The 17,286-nt window shown below is 35.1% G+C and overlaps 1 protein-coding gene and 1 pseudogene across 2 annotated transcripts; one reads left to right on the forward strand and one right to left on the reverse strand.

Moving 5' to 3' along the window:
• Positions 1–241: 241 nt before the first annotated feature.
• Positions 242–11,836, reverse strand: LOC132133724 (proline-rich protein 5-like). Of its 2 annotated transcripts, XM_059546649.1 has the most exons (10): positions 11,468–11,830; positions 8,114–8,294; positions 6,738–6,848; positions 6,573–6,653; positions 4,478–4,526; positions 4,321–4,378; positions 4,127–4,218; positions 3,902–4,042; positions 3,536–3,680; positions 242–1,996 (listed from the first exon to the last, which is right to left on the reverse strand). In XM_059546649.1, the coding sequence occupies exons 2-10, from the start codon at positions 8,272–8,274 to the stop codon at positions 1,458–1,460; spliced, it is 1,377 nt and encodes a 458-aa protein (XP_059402632.1). In that variant the 5' UTR covers positions 8,275–8,294; positions 11,468–11,830; the 3' UTR covers positions 242–1,457. The 2 variants fall into 2 exon arrangements, with proteins under 2 accessions (XP_059402632.1, XP_059402631.1); XM_059546648.1 differs by having other exon boundaries at positions 4,321–4,526; positions 11,468–11,836.
• LOC132133339 (DNA repair protein RAD52 homolog) lies at positions 11,615–15,536 on the forward strand (annotated as a pseudogene).
• The last annotated feature ends 1,750 nt before the right edge of the window (positions 15,537–17,286 follow it).

Consider the following 17,286-nt stretch of genomic DNA (forward strand, 5'->3'; position numbering starts at 1 on the left):
AAATTAATCATTTTATAACCTAAATCAATAAGCTTGCGTAAAGAAACAAAAATCACAAAAAACAGTTTAAAGTACCATATAATTCTTTATACAATGGGTTTTTTATGCATCTCAATTTCATATTATGGAATATACATGTATCTAATTAAACTTACAGGTATTTACCATTTAAATTAACTCCTAAATTCTAAAGAAATCACATAATAGTCTTTTTTTTAATTAACAAACATCCTCATATAAAATAGCTTTTATTAGTCAGTAAGTGGAAATTTGTATTTCAGTTTCATCCAAAAGCATATTTCTGTATTCATACTATTCAACCAATGAGTTTTCGTTAACACATTCAGTTAGCAAGCCTGTTAACTTTCAGGCAGCACATTATCGTCACATAAAAAAGCAACAAGCTTTGGAAAAACAGAATGTTCAAGACGTACAATATTCTGCACTGTATTATCATCAGCAACTGTTATTCTCCCAGAATAAGAGACTCATTTCTTTTCATACCATTAAGAGTGCAGGTTAGCTTGGCAATGATTAAAAAGCATTAAATGTAGTTCGTTTAAAGCCCTAAGACAATAAATAGTGCATGAGATCAAGAGCAACAATAATGGAAGAGATTTCTACATTTAGACATACTGTCATCTCATAACAAATTGCGACACGTGAAGCTCATTTAAGGTGCAGTCACAATATTGTTAGTAAAAAAGGCCAGTAGTCTATTGTTTATTATGTAATGATGTATGAAGTACAGCTCACACAGACGTAACTTATGTACCAATCAGCTTCCTGCTGGTCAATGTGGTAAATCCATGTGACCAACTTGAACCCACTGCGAAATCTTCAGCCCCTCATGTGAAACGAAATGACTTTTGAAATGACTGGATTTCGTCTGCGAAAATTTGACAAGAGTAAATGTGACCACACCTTTAAACAAAATGAATATGGAAGCTTATTTCTGCCATGGAATAAAAATAAAAACAATAATCGCAATTCTGGCTTTTTTCTCATAATTACGAATTTATATCTCACAATTTCAAATTATAAACTCAAAATTGCAAGTTTACATTTCACAATTGACTTTTTCCTCAGAATTGTGAATTGAATTAACATAATTGCAACCTTTTTTCTTGCAATTATGAATTAACAACCAGCAATTCAGAGGGAAAAAAAGTCTGAATTGTGAGATATAAACTCAAAATTGCGCGATAAAAGGTGCAATTACCCTCCTCTATTGTCTATGAAAAAGTAGAAAATTTCAAAAATTCATCCACAGGTTTAGAACATTAAGAAAACAATCACTTCAAATCAAATCTTCTCCCATTGTTCACACAAAGCAGCTTTAGCTTTTGAGCTTTTTGAAAAATCACAACGTACATAGCTACTTCACAAGTTCACAGAATAGTGGTAGTTTATAATCAAAAAAATCTGAAATGGATTCTTCACAGAAATTGATTCCATCAGCTAGTTTTTCTGCTGGTTCCGAAAGAATCGGAGTGGCAGTGGGAAAAGTCGATGAAGATTCCGTCAGGATCTGATTCCAGTGAGTCTAGCCCCTGCATTACAATCGTCTCCGGACTGGAGGAGCAGCTCGGGGGCGACGAAAGGGCCTTGTCCACCTCAGATGAAGCCATTGGGGCGTCCGCTGCATGCAGACAGCCTGTGGAGGTGTGGATGAAGATGGGCGGAGAAATCAGAGCTGGCTGTCCCGCAGCCCCTCCCATCACACTGGACAGGGTGAGCTCGTGATCGAGTGAGAGTCTGGGGGTTGAGCTGGTCTCTATTCCCACAGTCAGGGTCGAATAGCCCTGGGGCTCTATGCAGGAAGTGACATCACATGCAGAGTGACGCCGGATGCCGACGCTGCCCACAGAGCTCACTTCAGAGTCGTACTCAGCCACGGGGGTCAGAATGGGGATGTTGTAACTCTTGGAGCGCACTACTGGATTACTGGAGGGCAGTTCTGCTGACTTAGACCAGCAATACTGCAAACACCTCTCTGGAAAGATTTTTAAGAAATGAATAATGATATACTGCTTTTTTATTTCATTTTACAGTTCTGACATACTTTATAGATATCAGCGGCTGAATCACACAAGATGAAAGCAGTATGTTTATAATTGGAGAACATCCTTGCAAGATCTTTAAAGGGACAAAAAATTTTTTATCACAATTTTATTTTACTGTCAGCCTTAATTTTTTAAAAGTAAAAAATAAAAAAACAAATAAATCCCTATTTTTTTTCTGTGTTTATCTCTCCTCCCTTGCAACATGTTATTTCTTGAGACGTAATTTGTATTTGTGTATTTTTTAATGCAGTTTCTCCTCGCAACTGTAACCTTAAATTATATTTATGGTGAAAAGAGATTTACAAAAAACTATAGTTTATATACAGTAGCTAATATTATCAGTGTGAAGTAAAAAAAAAAGATGCAAAGCAGTTATTTTCCAGATATTATTTGAAATCTAGCCAATTATTTAATTTTGGAAACAACATGATTTTTTTTTAATCTGCTATCCTTTTATAATATATATATATATATATATATATATATATATATATATATATATATATATATATATATATATATATATATATATATATATATATATATATATATATATATATATATATATATATACAAATATTTCTATGATGCAGGCTTTTTTACTGAGAAAAATAAAATAAAATATATATATATATATTTATGTTACAGTAATATGTTATTATGTTATTATGTCAGTAAGATTGTATTTTAGCATTATTATTTGTATTTTATATTAACTTTATATTAAACATTTTCAGCAAGGACACATTAAATCAAATAAAGCTGACAGTATAGACATTTATAATGGTACAAAAGATTTGTATTTCAAATAAATGGGGTTCTTTTGAACTTTCAACTCCTAAAAGAAATCGACCAAATTATTAAGCAGCACAACTGTTTTCAACATTGATAATAATCGAAAATATTTCTAAAGCAGCAAATCAGCATATGAAAATGACTGGAATTCAGCTTTGCAATCACAGAAATAAATTACATTTTAAAATTTATTAGAATAAAAAAGGCTTTTTTAAAATTGTAATCATATTTCACAACATAACTGCTTTTGTTTAACTAAATGCAGCCTTGGTGAACATAGGAAACTTAAAAAAAAAAAAATTATTCACATTTCTTGATATAGTTAAAACAATACTTTTAAAAAAAAGTTGATTTTATTTTATTATGATGAATTTTTTTTCTTTCAGTTAGTCGTAGCCTAATGGTTAGAGAGTAGGACTCATAACCCTAAGGTTGCAGGTTCGAGTCTCATACTGGCAGGAATTGTTGGTGGAGGGAGTCTCCCACCTTAAATACCACGACTGAGGTGTCCTTAAGCAAGACACCGAACCCCCAACTGCTCCCCGGGCGCCGCAGCATAAATGGCTGGCCACTGCTTCGGGTGTGTGTTCATGATGTATGTCAGTTCACTGCTGTGTGTGTGCACTTTGGATGTGACAAATGCAGAGGACTAATTCTGAGTATGGGTCACTCACTTGTCACAATAACACAGGAGCACTGAGAGGCGCCACACTCATGTAAACACAGTCCCTGCGTGCCCAGGTACGGCGACACCACCTTCTGAATGAGAGACTCCAGCTTCAGGTATTCTTCACTCACTCCTTTGGATACATGAACCCCCTGTAAGATGGGAAGATGACATACTTAGGAGTTTCACTTTGACTCTATCCCTTGTGAAATATGAATTACAGTCATTTTAGTTGAGACGCACAAGGTCTATGACACAACTGCTGAAATCACTGCAAATGACCCGTCTTTAAGTCTCTATGTTATAATCTCTCATGACAGTCTGGCTGGTTCTTTCACACGATCTGAGAGGATTGCTTGCAGTCCATTCGTACCTGTAACACTAAAAGCATCTGGACGATGGAGGGAGGGACACGGGCTCGCGGTCTGGACAGAGCCTCCTCCAGCTTCATGTTAAGGGTGATGGTGTTTCGAAAGTGCAGCAGGGCCAGCTGACGCACAGATGGCTCCTTACCCTGAGATGAACAAACACAAGGATTCACTCACCACTGCTGTAACTGATGTCCGACCAGTTATTTGACAGAATGACTACACTGTACCTGGACGGGATGGAAGATGGCTTGAAGCATAGTCAGAACATCACAAAAGAAAAAGTCCCATGTCTCAGCCAAAGAGTCCAATAACCTCTGACCTATTTTCAGCCAGGAGAAGTGTTGTTTATAATGCTGTTTGTAATGACATTCAAATGAATTTTTTTAGCAATGTGTTTTGTCTTTAAAATGGGAGGGTATACCTTCATAAAACCTTATTTTGTCCCGTAAAATGACCATGCCTTTAGTTAAAAGCTGATTCTGATCATGAGGGAAAAAAAGGTAAAAAATGTATTTGTTTTTATAAAACATATATATTGGAACAAACACATATCTGGAAAAAAACTTACAAATTCTTACCTGGAGGTATTCTGTAAAGAACAAGCCCAGCTCAGTTTTCAATAGCTGCCTAATAAAATATTATAAGATTTTAAACACATTACAATATGTTTCAAAAGAGAAATCATTATACCTACATATAGGAGAAATTTGATTTAAAATAAAATTTTCAAATTATATTCCACACAAAAATGAAATACAAAAGGCCATTTAAATATAATTTATATACAGCATACACAACCAGTCAAAAGCTTAGGGTCGGTAAGATTTTTCAATGCTTTTGAGAAGTCCCTTAAGCTCACCAGGACATTTATTTGATAAAAAAAAACAACAACAGTAAAAATATATATATATTAAATTACAATTTAATATATATCTTAACATGTCATTTATTCCTGTGATGCAATTTTAAGCATCATTATTCCAGTCTTCAGTGTCACATGATCTTTCAAAAAATATTCCAATATTCAGATTTATTGCTTGAAAAAAAAATATATATATATATATACTGTACAGACCAAAAGTTTGGACACACCTTCTCATTCAAAGAGTTTTCTTTATTTTCATGACTATGAAAATTGTAGATTCACACTGAAGGCATCAAGACTATAAATTAACACATGTGGAATTATATATGGAATTATATACATAACAAAAAAGTGTGAAACAACTGAAAATATGTCATATTCTAGGTTCTTCAAAGTAGCCACCTTTTGCTTTGATTACTGCTTTGCACACTCTTGGCATTCTCTTGATGAGCTTCAAGAGGTAGTCACCTGAAATGGTCTTCCAACAGTCTTGAAGGAGTTCCCCGAGAGATGCTTAGCACTTGTTGGCCCTTTTGCCTTCTATCTGCGGTCCAGCTCACCCCTAAACCATCTCGATTGGGTTCAGGTCCGGTGACTGTGGAGGCCAGGTCATCTGGCGCAGCACCCCATCACTCTCCTTCTTGGTCAAATAGCCCTTGATGTCTTCAGTGTGACTCTACAATTTTCATAGTCATGAAAATAAAGAAAACTCTTTGAATGAGAAGTTGTGTCCAAACTTTTGGTCTGTACTCTATATATATATATATATATATATATATATATATATATATATATATATATATATATAGAGAGAGAGAGAGAGAGAGAGAGAGAGAGAGAGAGAGAGATTGTTTTTATTGTTGAAAACAGTTGTGCTGCTTAATATTCTTGTGGAATCTGACTTTTTTTTTTTTCAGGATTCTTTGTTGAAGAAACAGCACTTATTTGAAAAGTAATTATAATTGTCTTTACTGTCAACTTTTATAAATTCAATGCACCCTTGAGGAAAATAAAAAGTATGATTTTTTTTCTTAAAATGTTACCGACCACAAAGTACTGAATGATACAACTGATTAAAATATATATTTTTATGAAAGCACCAGTAAATGTACATTTTTGCACTTTTTTTGCATTATTTTCTTGAGAATTAAGCACATTTCTCCCCAAATTTTTAAATGCAAAGAAAAAAAAAATACATTATTCATACAACTATTTGTACATCAAAAGTACTATTATCATTACTATACTCAATTTATGTTGAATATGTTTTTTTTATTCACTGTGTCCAGAAGGATTTTTATTAGAGCATCATAATGTGATACATAGAGTGACAAAGACTGAAAATAATGAGACTCAAAACCAAACTTAACAGTAAAATAATGTAGATGTATGTGCTTCATTTTGATGAAAATTATGTAATATCACAATACAAAATATAATCTTAATCGTAAAAAAAATTAAGCTTAATTTCTTTAATGCAAAAAATAAATAATAATTTTACATTTGATTTTGGGGTAAAATATGATGTGGGTATGTTTTTCTGAGCTGGGATTTTATTGCTTCATAATTTTTCTCATAATAGTTCCATAATAGTGGACTGAGGCTCTGCGTCCTCTCACAACTGTTCTGTGCTGAAAATGTGAAGCCTCAGGCCACAGCTGCCAACATTTACATTTGAAACACTGCCAACAGTTACCATTATAGTGAAATTAATAATTCATGAACCTACCCTCAATTTTTCATACAAATAAACAAAAGAACACACAAAAACACATGAAAAAAAAACATACCATGCTGTTTTTCCTCACCTCACGCCTTCATTGAGTGTATAGAGTTCGTTGTCCGCCAGTCCTTTCTTTTGGAATACAGCAATAACTGCATTGTGAATGCTACAATAAATCACACAGACGTGAAATTACGTCTCAGTTAATGACACTTATTGACATGCGTTGTGCACAAAACCCTGCACTAACCTGTTCCATATCACATTAGGCCCTGATCCTCTTTCCTCCAGTGAAGCCTTTTCATTTTTCCCCAGCTGACTCAGATTCGGAGAACTTACCAACTTTAACCGGTACAGAGTCCTCATGGTTCAAACAGAGGGATAAAAACACGGTTCAGTTAGTCCAGACAGCAACAAGTGAGAGAAGGGGAGGAGCTGGAAAGATGCAGCTACAGATGTGAAGGGGAGGAAACTACTGTTTGACTGTTGAGAAACCAATTTCTTTCTTCCTAACATTACATCCTCATCCTTTCCTTAGTCTCTCTCTCTCTTTCAAACACACACACACACACCCACAATAATAAACCAATCGTGTTTAACAGTTGCACAAAACACAAAAACTCCTTTTTTCTCACTCCCAGTGCAAGGGAGTGACAACCTGCTCCTCCTGAAACTTATGATTTTTAGCTGGAGAATAATTAAAAATATATATTTAAAATGTTTTTAGTTAAGTTATAAGTTTAAGTTATATATATATATATACACTCACACACACAATAATTATTATGTACAATAATAATATAAGAAATATGTTTTAAAAAGATATAATTTTACAAAAAATGAAATAAGATCAAATGTAATATACAAAAGTAAATAAAAATTGCTCTTACAATTAATTACATTTCTATAATAATAATACAAAATATATATTTTTATGCTGTTATATTTTACATATAAAAATAAGAATACAATTTTGATCATATAAAATCAAATCAAATATAAACCCATTATTATATTACATCATTTATTATATTTTTTTATTACACACACACACACACACACACACACATTTAAACACATATAGTTATTTTAACATAAATATCACATTAAGCTATAAATAAATATGCAATATAATAATAACAATAGTGACAAATTTGATTGTACATTTTATTATATTTATTATTCATTAATATTATACATTTTATTATATCTAAAATTCAAAATATATTATAGAATAATCCCCAATTTATTTATTTTTTATTTACAAACTATTATTTTTCATGCAGTGGTGACTGTATTCTATTGACTTTAGCCAGGTAATTTTTGATCAATTTCCCACTGGTCCTGTCTGCACTCATTGAATTTACATCAATATAAATGTACCCCATTTATATTTTTGGAACTGAGTAATCTATGTTTTGTCATGTAATAAAATAAATGTACACAAAGTGGATCCCTCAGCAGGTGGCAAAATGAGGAATGTCACACATTGTGAGAACATTTTAGAATAAGGTTTATTTAGGGTATGCAGGGAAAACAAAGGACATCACAAACGAATAACAGGACATGAGTATGTATAGCAGGATGTGAGTGTGTTAATAGTTTTGTTCACAGCATCAGTTTTACCTCCTGAATGGATGACTGCTTCCATCCATGTGAAGGTGGTGTGGCAGAGCAAACAGGGCAGAGAAGCTGAATGTGGATGATCTAGGGCCGGATCGATCAATGTGGGCTCCGCTCAAGTTCTCCAGCATTGTTATCCAAAGGCTGCCAGATCCTTCTTTCATTCAGAACATCTCTGGTCCTCCTGTTAACATAAAAGGATGAAGAAAGAGATGAAATGAGAGTGTTGTGGTAGCTGCTGCTGCCACATACCTCGTGAATGCATCTTCAAAGATGCAATAGGAGATCTTGAAAAATGCTAACTTTAGCCTGATAGCACTGAAAGCCAACGTCCCACCATGCAATATGTAAAATGGCAATGCATTTCTGTATTTACATTTACATTTTCCAATACATTTGTGCAACGTATGGTGCAAAATGAGAATGAAAATTAAATTACATAATTTTCATTTGCCATTTCACACACTAGTTTTAATATGTAAAATTAATACTAATTTTAACGCTTTAAAAGTTGCAAAATTAAAATTAAAATGTATTACAGAAATGATTAGATATGTATAAAATGTTCAAGCAAAAACCGTGGGAAAATTATCATTCAAAGGCTATTTTTCTTAATTGCATTAACACTCACAGTCAAGACACTTACGATTGCATTTTCAATCAATGTCCAGCAATGAATGTAGCAAAATTCAATGTGCACATTGAAAATGCATTCCGAGCCGATCACATCTCCGCCCCCTCCCGCCATGTCAATCACTGCGTGAACAAGGCGGGGCTTGCAGAAGGTCAAGAGACTCAAGATTCGAGATGATTCAATTGAGAGAACATGGACAAGACAGTTGGTCCGTCTACGTTTTGATCATTTCGGTTTATGGCTTCAGTATTTCATTCGCACTTGTAGGCGGAGCTGAAACGCTGCTTTGATCTGATTGGTCGAATCGCTCCATCTTCAGCTTGGTCTTTTCATTCTTTCAGGCAGAATAAGAGTCAGTGCGAGTGAAGCACTGTAATGTCTGAAAACACCGCTCACTGTTAATTAGAATAATATTTGAATCAGATGTAGCTGGGCACATAATTCGTGCTGCTGAGACCTGCAAATTATTTCTAGGTTTTAGTATTGTATGAATATTGTCCCACTGATAAATACAGTGCAAATAGTTTTGTCTCTTTGGATAAAAGTGAAGTGGAAATAAAAATCAATAATAGACTGAACAGTTCCATGTCTGTAACATTTACCACTCTCATCTTTTAAGTCATAAGACACTAGGTATGTGTGTGTGACATTAACAAATAATTGTGAAAATTAATATAGTTACATTTCTTAAATAAATTAGTAATATTAGTTTTATTACATACTAAATTGAATGATGTTTCTCTTTTTAGTCTTCTTTGTTGGGCTTGAGAAAGACAACATATATTTACCGTATTTTCCGGACTATAAGTCACACTTCTCTTCATAGTATGGCTGGGCCTGCGACTTACAGTCAGGTGCGACTTATTTATCAAAATTTATTTGACATGAACCAAGAGAAATGAACCAAGATCTACAGCCTACAGCCGCGAGAGGGCGCTCTATGCTGCTCAGTGCTCCTGTAGCCTACACTGAGCAGCATAGAGCGCCCTCTCGTGGCTGTAGACGGTTATGTTTTCTCTTGGTTCTGAATAAATGCGACTTAGTCCAGTGCGACTTATATATGTTTTTTTCCTCATGACGTATTTTTGGACAGATGCAACTTATACTTAGGTGTGACTTATAGTCCGAAAAATACTGGTAACATTATTATTATTATTTATTATGAGAGTAACTGACACAGACTAGAACTTTAATGTTTCACCAAATTCAGCTCAGATCTTCAGACTCGTCTGACTCGCGTTGCTGTATAACTGGCCAGACTTACCTTCCCAGACAAATCCTATTTAATTTTATTTCATAAATGTAACTATATTTATTTCCACTTCACTGTTATCCAAGGAGACAGAACTATTTGCACTGTTTTTATCAGTGGGACAATATTTATACAATACTATAACCTAGAAATAATTTAACGGGGTCTCTTGCAAGTCGCAGCAGCACGAATTATGTGCCCAGTTACATCTGATTAAAATATAATGCTCAGACATTACAGTGCTTCACTCGCACTGACTCTTATTCTGCCTGAAAGAATGAAAAGACCGAGCTGAAGATGGACCGATTCGACCAATCAGATCAAAGCAGCGTTTCAGCTCCGCCCACAAGTGCGAATGAAATATTGAAGCCATAAACCGAATCAAAACGTAGACGGACCAACTGTCTTGTCCATGTTCTCTCACTTGAATCATCTCGAATCTTGAGTCTCTTGACCTTCTGCAAGCCCCGCCTTGTTCACGCAGTGATTGACATGGCGGGAGGGGGCGGAGACGTGATCGGCTCGGAATGCATTTTAATGTGCACATTGAATTTTGCTACATTCATTGCGGGACATTGAATGAAAATCCAATCGTAAGTGTCTTGACTGTGAGTGTTAATGCAATTAAGAAAAATACCATTTGAATGATAATTTTGCCACAGTTTTTGCTTGAACATGTTATACATATCTAATCATTTCTGTAATATATTTTCATTTTAATTTTGCAACTTATAAAGCGTTAAAATTAGTATTAATTTTACATATTAAAACTAGTGTGTGAAATGGCAAATGAAAATTATGTAATTTAATTTTCATTTTGCACCATACGTTGCACAAATGGTATTGTAAATTGTAAATGTAAATACAGAAATGCATTGCCATTTTACATATTGCATTGTCATTTTGCATATTACATTCCAAATTGAATATTGCTACCCATATGCTTCCATAAACATGTGACTTTGCTTTACTCTTTCCCTGAATCATCACGTCAGTTTCTCTTTGTTCACTGAACGTGACAAGACTCGAGCCACGATGTTTTACAGGAACAGGAGGAGTCCATTCCCCTTTCTAAAGTGCAGACAGGTAAAAGCAACGGTAAAACGACGAGGTCTGGGTAAACCTGAGACGGCTATTTGAGAGGAAGGGCATCACTTCCCATTCTGGAGTAACAGATCCCGCCTCCCTGTTCTATTAAAACTCGATATGGATCAAACAACACAACTGAGCGAGTTGTAACGCATCATTTTCCATTGGTCACATGTTCCATCAGTAGCTGTAAGTTATTCACTACGGTATTGACGCACTGGGTACTCAATGTACCTTATGATGATCGTGACACGTTTGTTATTTACAAACAGCGGAACAATGCACCATTCATTCATCCAGGGAAAAACACGATTTAACTAAAAACTCCCGGCTCTTAACACTTCACACGAACAGTAGTGCATCGTAATAATGTTCAACTCACCGTCATGTGCTCCGTGTGCGAGGTGAATATGAGCAGTAGGGGATATTTAAGTTACTTCAGTGATGGCGAGAACAATAGATAGGCTATTATGGCTTACACTTCAGGAGAAACTAAGCCATAAATGCGGATGTGGGCTGTGCGGGGTTAATGAATCATTCCCGTGGCATCCCCGATACTCGCCCCTCCTATTTGCCTCCCGAGTTGTCTGACCAGACGGCAGTCCAGACGGTGCGCGTTCACGCCTCGACACCGATTGTGAGAAAGGTCAAGATGAGGTTGAAACGAAATGAAATTATTGGTTGATATGCTCACATTTTGTAAAGGAAATTATATTTCCGTTTCGCTTTATGAGCTCAGTGTTCATGCTCAGCAGGAAGCCACATGTAAAACAATAAAATCCAATAACCAGACTGCAATCTTTATTTGGATCCCTAATTTAGATTGAGATAATCCCTGTGACAGGTATCATTTAGCACATTAGCGGTTTTTTTTACAGAGGCGGAGCAGAATTCAGATAAATTGGATTTAAATTTAATTTAGCTTTTTTTTTTTTTTTGCTATAGATATGTACAGTCATGGTATTAATCTGTAGGTCAAAACTGAAGGACAATTCTTCACTGAATTTGTATGTAAAAAACATAAAGGAACATTATTATTATTATTATTACTACTACTACTACACAGTGTTTTTAATGAGTGGGTTGAGTGAATGATTTGATGCATATTTAATTTCTTACACACAAAAATAAATTTATTATTCATATGAGTGGACTAAATTGTTGAAGTCTTGCATAATTCACCAGAGAGAAGTGTCGTTTTTACCAAAAGAAAACAGTTATGACATTTTGATTAAACATTACTTGATTATTATAATTTTTATGAAACATATGCAAGGAAGAATTGTTTATAGCTATTGTCTATCAGAATAAGGGAAGCACATCTTGGGAAATGGGAGCATCCAAGGAGCGTGTGGAAGCTATGGATTTAAAAAAAAAATATTTTTAATGTTATCCATAGTTTTTTGTGGCTTTTTTAAAATTTTTTATATCGATTCAAGCACCGGTATCATAAAAATCCCAATCGATAACCCAACACTAGTTAAGACCGCTGACTCCACCCTGTCTCTCTCTCTCTCTGCATGCGCGCGCACACACACACACACACACCATGCAAAACTCTGCATTTGAACAGTCAATAGCAAATACTTAAACTAATAATAAAACATACTTACAGTAGCTGATTCAGAAGCGCCAGATTGTCATAGCAAAGTCAGAATTACCTTCTCTCCTATGTTCACAAAACGATCGTCCATAAAATGCGTTGCTGTTCTGTTGTAAGTAATCTTAAAGATTCCTAAGTGCATCTACTCTCGAAGGCCAAATAAAGTGCTTATGCTTTCATCTAGATACACACAGCATCTCCCTGACATGACTGTTTCAACACTAATTGCATTTACTGAAACCACGCCACCTTTCTTTGCGTAAACATTTGGGTGACATTTCGCAAATATTTCCACATAGTGATGTAGACATGTGGGGTGTGTTTGAATGAGCCGTTTTAGGGGGCGTGGCAGAGTCTTAACATGGATAAAGAATAGTATAGAATAATCTCTAATCTTTGGATTAGAGACTTTAGTTTTTGCAGCTTTACAGATCTTCTTCATGCACCAAAATCTTGTAACACTCCAAAGAGAAAGGAAAAATTTAAATCACATCATATAACCCCTTTAAAATATATTTAAATAGAAAACTGTTATTTTAAATTTTATTATTCATAAAATTTCATAATATTGCTGTTTTTACTGTATTTTTTTTTAATAAATCAAATAAATTCAGCTTTGGTGGAATTAAGTGACTTACCAACCCCCGTAAAAATTCTTACCAACCCCAAACTCTGCAATCTTATCCTTTACACAAGTAATTTAAACAAAAAATTATTTATAATATTTTAAATATTTTTTTCTATGCGATGAGAAGCCATATGATAAGTAGGATCATCCAGGTGACGTCTGCACACTGGCGGTGGATGAGGAGATCCTCCCTTTCATGTAAAGCACTTTGAATGCTTAGAAAAGCGCTATATAAATGTAAGGAATTATTATTATAATTATTTTGGAAATGCGCTTGGAAATTGTGTTCTGAATAAGGCGTATCTCATAGTTATCAATAAAATACCAAAGCAGGTAAGAATTAATCGTATCAACATTTGGGCTAAATTAATGATACGTTGACTTATTTTAATGTATTTCCTCCAGTTCTGTGATATGTGGTTTATTTCCGTTACCGCAGCCACCTCCTTCGTTAGACCTGGGCAAAACCAAACGCAGTGATAGTGAGCCATCTGTGGAGAAAGCCAGGTTCAACAGTCTGGCCCGAGCCAACAGCAGGGAATTTATCAAACCAAAGGAACCAGCCGACAGCATCTTAGAGCAGATGGGACGTCTCCCTGTATGAGGAGGGCATGAGAGCGGCGCTGGATCCAGGACTTCTTTGACAAACACATCAGCTCACCAGGACTCTGAAAACAGGCCGAGCATCACCCCAAGGTGAGTTTATTTGGTGCTTACTTCAACCACAACACTAGCCAGCTGCACTTATGATAAATCTGCTTCTCTCCATGTTCTTAGGTCAGCAGCTGACATGGCTGACCTGTCCTCATCTGATCCTCCTCTGGAATCCAAACAGCAGAGGAAGCTGAGACAGCAGCAGATGCAGAAAAAGTTCAGACAGGAAATGGAGGCTAAGAAACTGCAGTCTAAGCAAGGTGTGATGGAAAATTTAAGGGTTCATGTTTTAGCAATGAGTATAAAAGATTCAAGCTTTTGCCTGCAGGAGTGTCAGGTGTGTAGTGCCCTCCATCACCTGGTGACCACTAAGCAGGAGGAGGATCTGGCTGGTAAGAAGTATTTTAAAGAATGGTGTGATCATGATACATGTGCATTGGGAACTTACGGTATAATCAATGATCAGCAGTGCCACTGATGGGAAATACTTTTTAAATGAATAATTTTTATGGCTGCCAGTGGCAACTAAATATTAATTATGTAACTGTATTTTCAACATTTTTTCACACAGATGGGGTTTCACTGGTCAGAAATGATACAATTAATTGTGATTTTTTTTTCCCCTGACAGCTAGTTTTTAACAGTAGGAAATTAATGTAAAACTTTAAATAATAAATAAAATACATTTTCTGATAATATTTTGATCTGGCTTTAGTACAGTAACAAGATAAAAGCATTTGTAAAACAGCATTGTATTTATAAAATCACAATATAAATGCATATATGTATATGCATATACAGTATATATACAGCCAGCCAAATATACATATATATATATATATATATATATATATATATATTTTTTTTTTTTCGGCTGTCCTTTGTTTTTTTTAGGAATGGGGTCATTTGCAAGGGAATTGTCAAATTTGGGTAATCACAAAGTTTGAAGATCCTGTTTTTAAAATATATTTAACAAAAATGTCAATTCTGTCATTCAAATTTTTTTATGAATTTTTAAATTGAAGATGCAAGACCTCTTTCATTGTGATTCCATGGAAAAGCATGGTCAGAGTATTCAATAATTAATTTTTCTTTTAAATGTTTGAAATCACACACACACACACACACACACACACACAAACACAAAATAAATAAATAGTAAAATGTCAGAAAATTGGAAAAACTATGAAAGCCTTTTGGTAACTGAGGCTTTAATACAGGTAAAGGCTAATATATGGTAAGGTGAAATCTGTAAATATTTCTCACTTCTCCTCAGATGACCCGGAATTACGGGACTTCACTCTGGATGGCATTGATATGCTCGCCCATCCTACTACAGGCTCCAGAGAATCTCCCTGTCCCATGACACCGAGCCAGCACAAGATGATGATGTGCAGCAAGACCCCACAGAGAGCCCAGTACCTGAGAGCACCAGCTCAACCCCAGGGCCAAGTTGTTCCCTTAAGGCCAGGGAGGATATGGCCAGTACAGATCCTCTCACATGAGAATTACAGCAGGAGCAGGTACAGTCTGAACTGTTTGTGGAATAAATACATGCTCATTTAAAATACTTTGTGATTAGGCAAGTATGTACATGCCCAGTTCTGGTTTTGCCTCTTCACTCATGCAAACATCCCACATCCTCATTAATATATAAATAGCCAGGGACTTAACAGTCTCAGAGTTGGCAGCCTGTGGCCCACAATTCATAACAAGCCTGTGTTTGTTGAATGTGCCTGTTCATTAAGAGAAAATAACTTTAGCTTCTTTTTAAATATGGACCTATGGTAATGCTGTAATTGTTAATGCAGGTGGACCACAGAGCCCATACAGACACAGCCAGATGATGAAGAAACGAAGACTAGCCTTTAATCATCCTTTGGGGTCAAAATGACCCCAATGGATTTTTCCTTCATTTTTTAAAAGTGTTACCTTCATCGCAGGGGCATGAAACTCGGTGACATTTCCTAAATCATCTATCTAAACATGCACAAAAAAACTGGGCTTGATTTGGTTGTTCTAAAGGTGTGTAAAAAAAAATTTACCTTTTAAGGTCTTTGGGGTCAAAATGACCCCACATTGAAAATGAATGGGAAAATGCAAAAAATGACTTTTTAAAATTTTGTTTGTCAAAAAAATAAAACTAAATCCATTATAAATCTGAAAATTTCTACAAATAAACCAAGATCTGGTCCTAGAGCATAAATAAAAAGTAGAACGAACTTTGTATCTCATACACACACACACACACACACACACACACACACAAACACACACATGTATGTGACTGCAACAGAGAGCATTTTTACAGAAATTGGCAAATAAAATTAACTAAACTGGCATAAATCTAAAAATTTTTACATTTAATTCAAGGTCTGGTCCTAGAGCATAAACCCAAAGTGGAACAAACTTTCTATCTCATACACACACACACACACACACACACAAACATACGTATGCCACTGCAACAGAGAGCATTTTTATAGAAATTGGCAAATAAAATTAACTAAACTGGCATAAATCTAAAAAATTTTACATTTAATTCAAGGTCTGGTCCTAGAGCATAAACGCAAAGTGGAACAAACTTTCTATCTCATACACACACACGCACACACACACACACACACACAAACATACGTATGCCACTGCAACAGAGAGCATTTTTATAGAAATTGGCAAATAAAATTAACTAAACTGGCATAAATCTAAAAATTTTTACATTTAATTCAAGGTCTGGTCCTAGAGCATAAACCCAAAGTGGAACAAACTTTCTATCTCATACACACACACACATACACACACACACAAACATACGTATGCCACTGCAACAGAGAGCATTTTTATAGAAATTGGCAAATAAAATTAACTAAACTGGCATTAATCTAAAAAATTTTACATTTAATTCAAGGTCTGGTCCTAGAGCATAAACCCAAAGTGGAACAAACTTTCTATCTCATACACACACACACACACACACACACACAAACATACGTATGCCACTGCAACAGAGAGCATTTTTATAGAAATTGGCAAATAAAATTAACTAAACTGGCATAAATCTAAAAATTTTTACATTTAATTCAAGGTCTGGTCCTAGAGCATAAACCCAAAGTGGAACAAACTTTCTATCTCATACACACACACACACACACACACACACACACACACACACACACACACACAAACATACGTATGCCACTGCAACAGAGAGCATTTTTATAGAAATTGGCAAATAAAATTAACTAAACTGGCATAAATCTAAAAAATTTTACATTTAATTCAAGGTCTGGTCCTAGAGCATAAACCCAAAGTGGAA

Source organism: Carassius carassius, chromosome 50 (genome assembly GCF_963082965.1).
Source record: "Carassius carassius chromosome 50, fCarCar2.1, whole genome shotgun sequence".
Lineage (NCBI taxonomy): Eukaryota > Metazoa > Chordata > Actinopteri > Cypriniformes > Cyprinidae > Carassius > Carassius carassius.

Coding starts and splice junctions, on each gene's coding strand:
- LOC132133724 (XM_059546648.1), bottom strand. CDS start 8,274: ATGAAAGAAGGATCTGGCAGCCTTTGGATAACAATGCTGGAGAACTTG. Junction 4,527..6,572: donor ACACTCAATGAAGGCGTGAG/GTGAGGAAAAAC, acceptor ATATTTTATTAG/GCAGCTATTGAAAACTGAGC. Junction 3,681..3,901: donor AGATGCTTTTAGTGTTACAG/GTACGAATGGAC, acceptor CCCATCTTACAG/GGGGTTCATGTATCCAAAGG.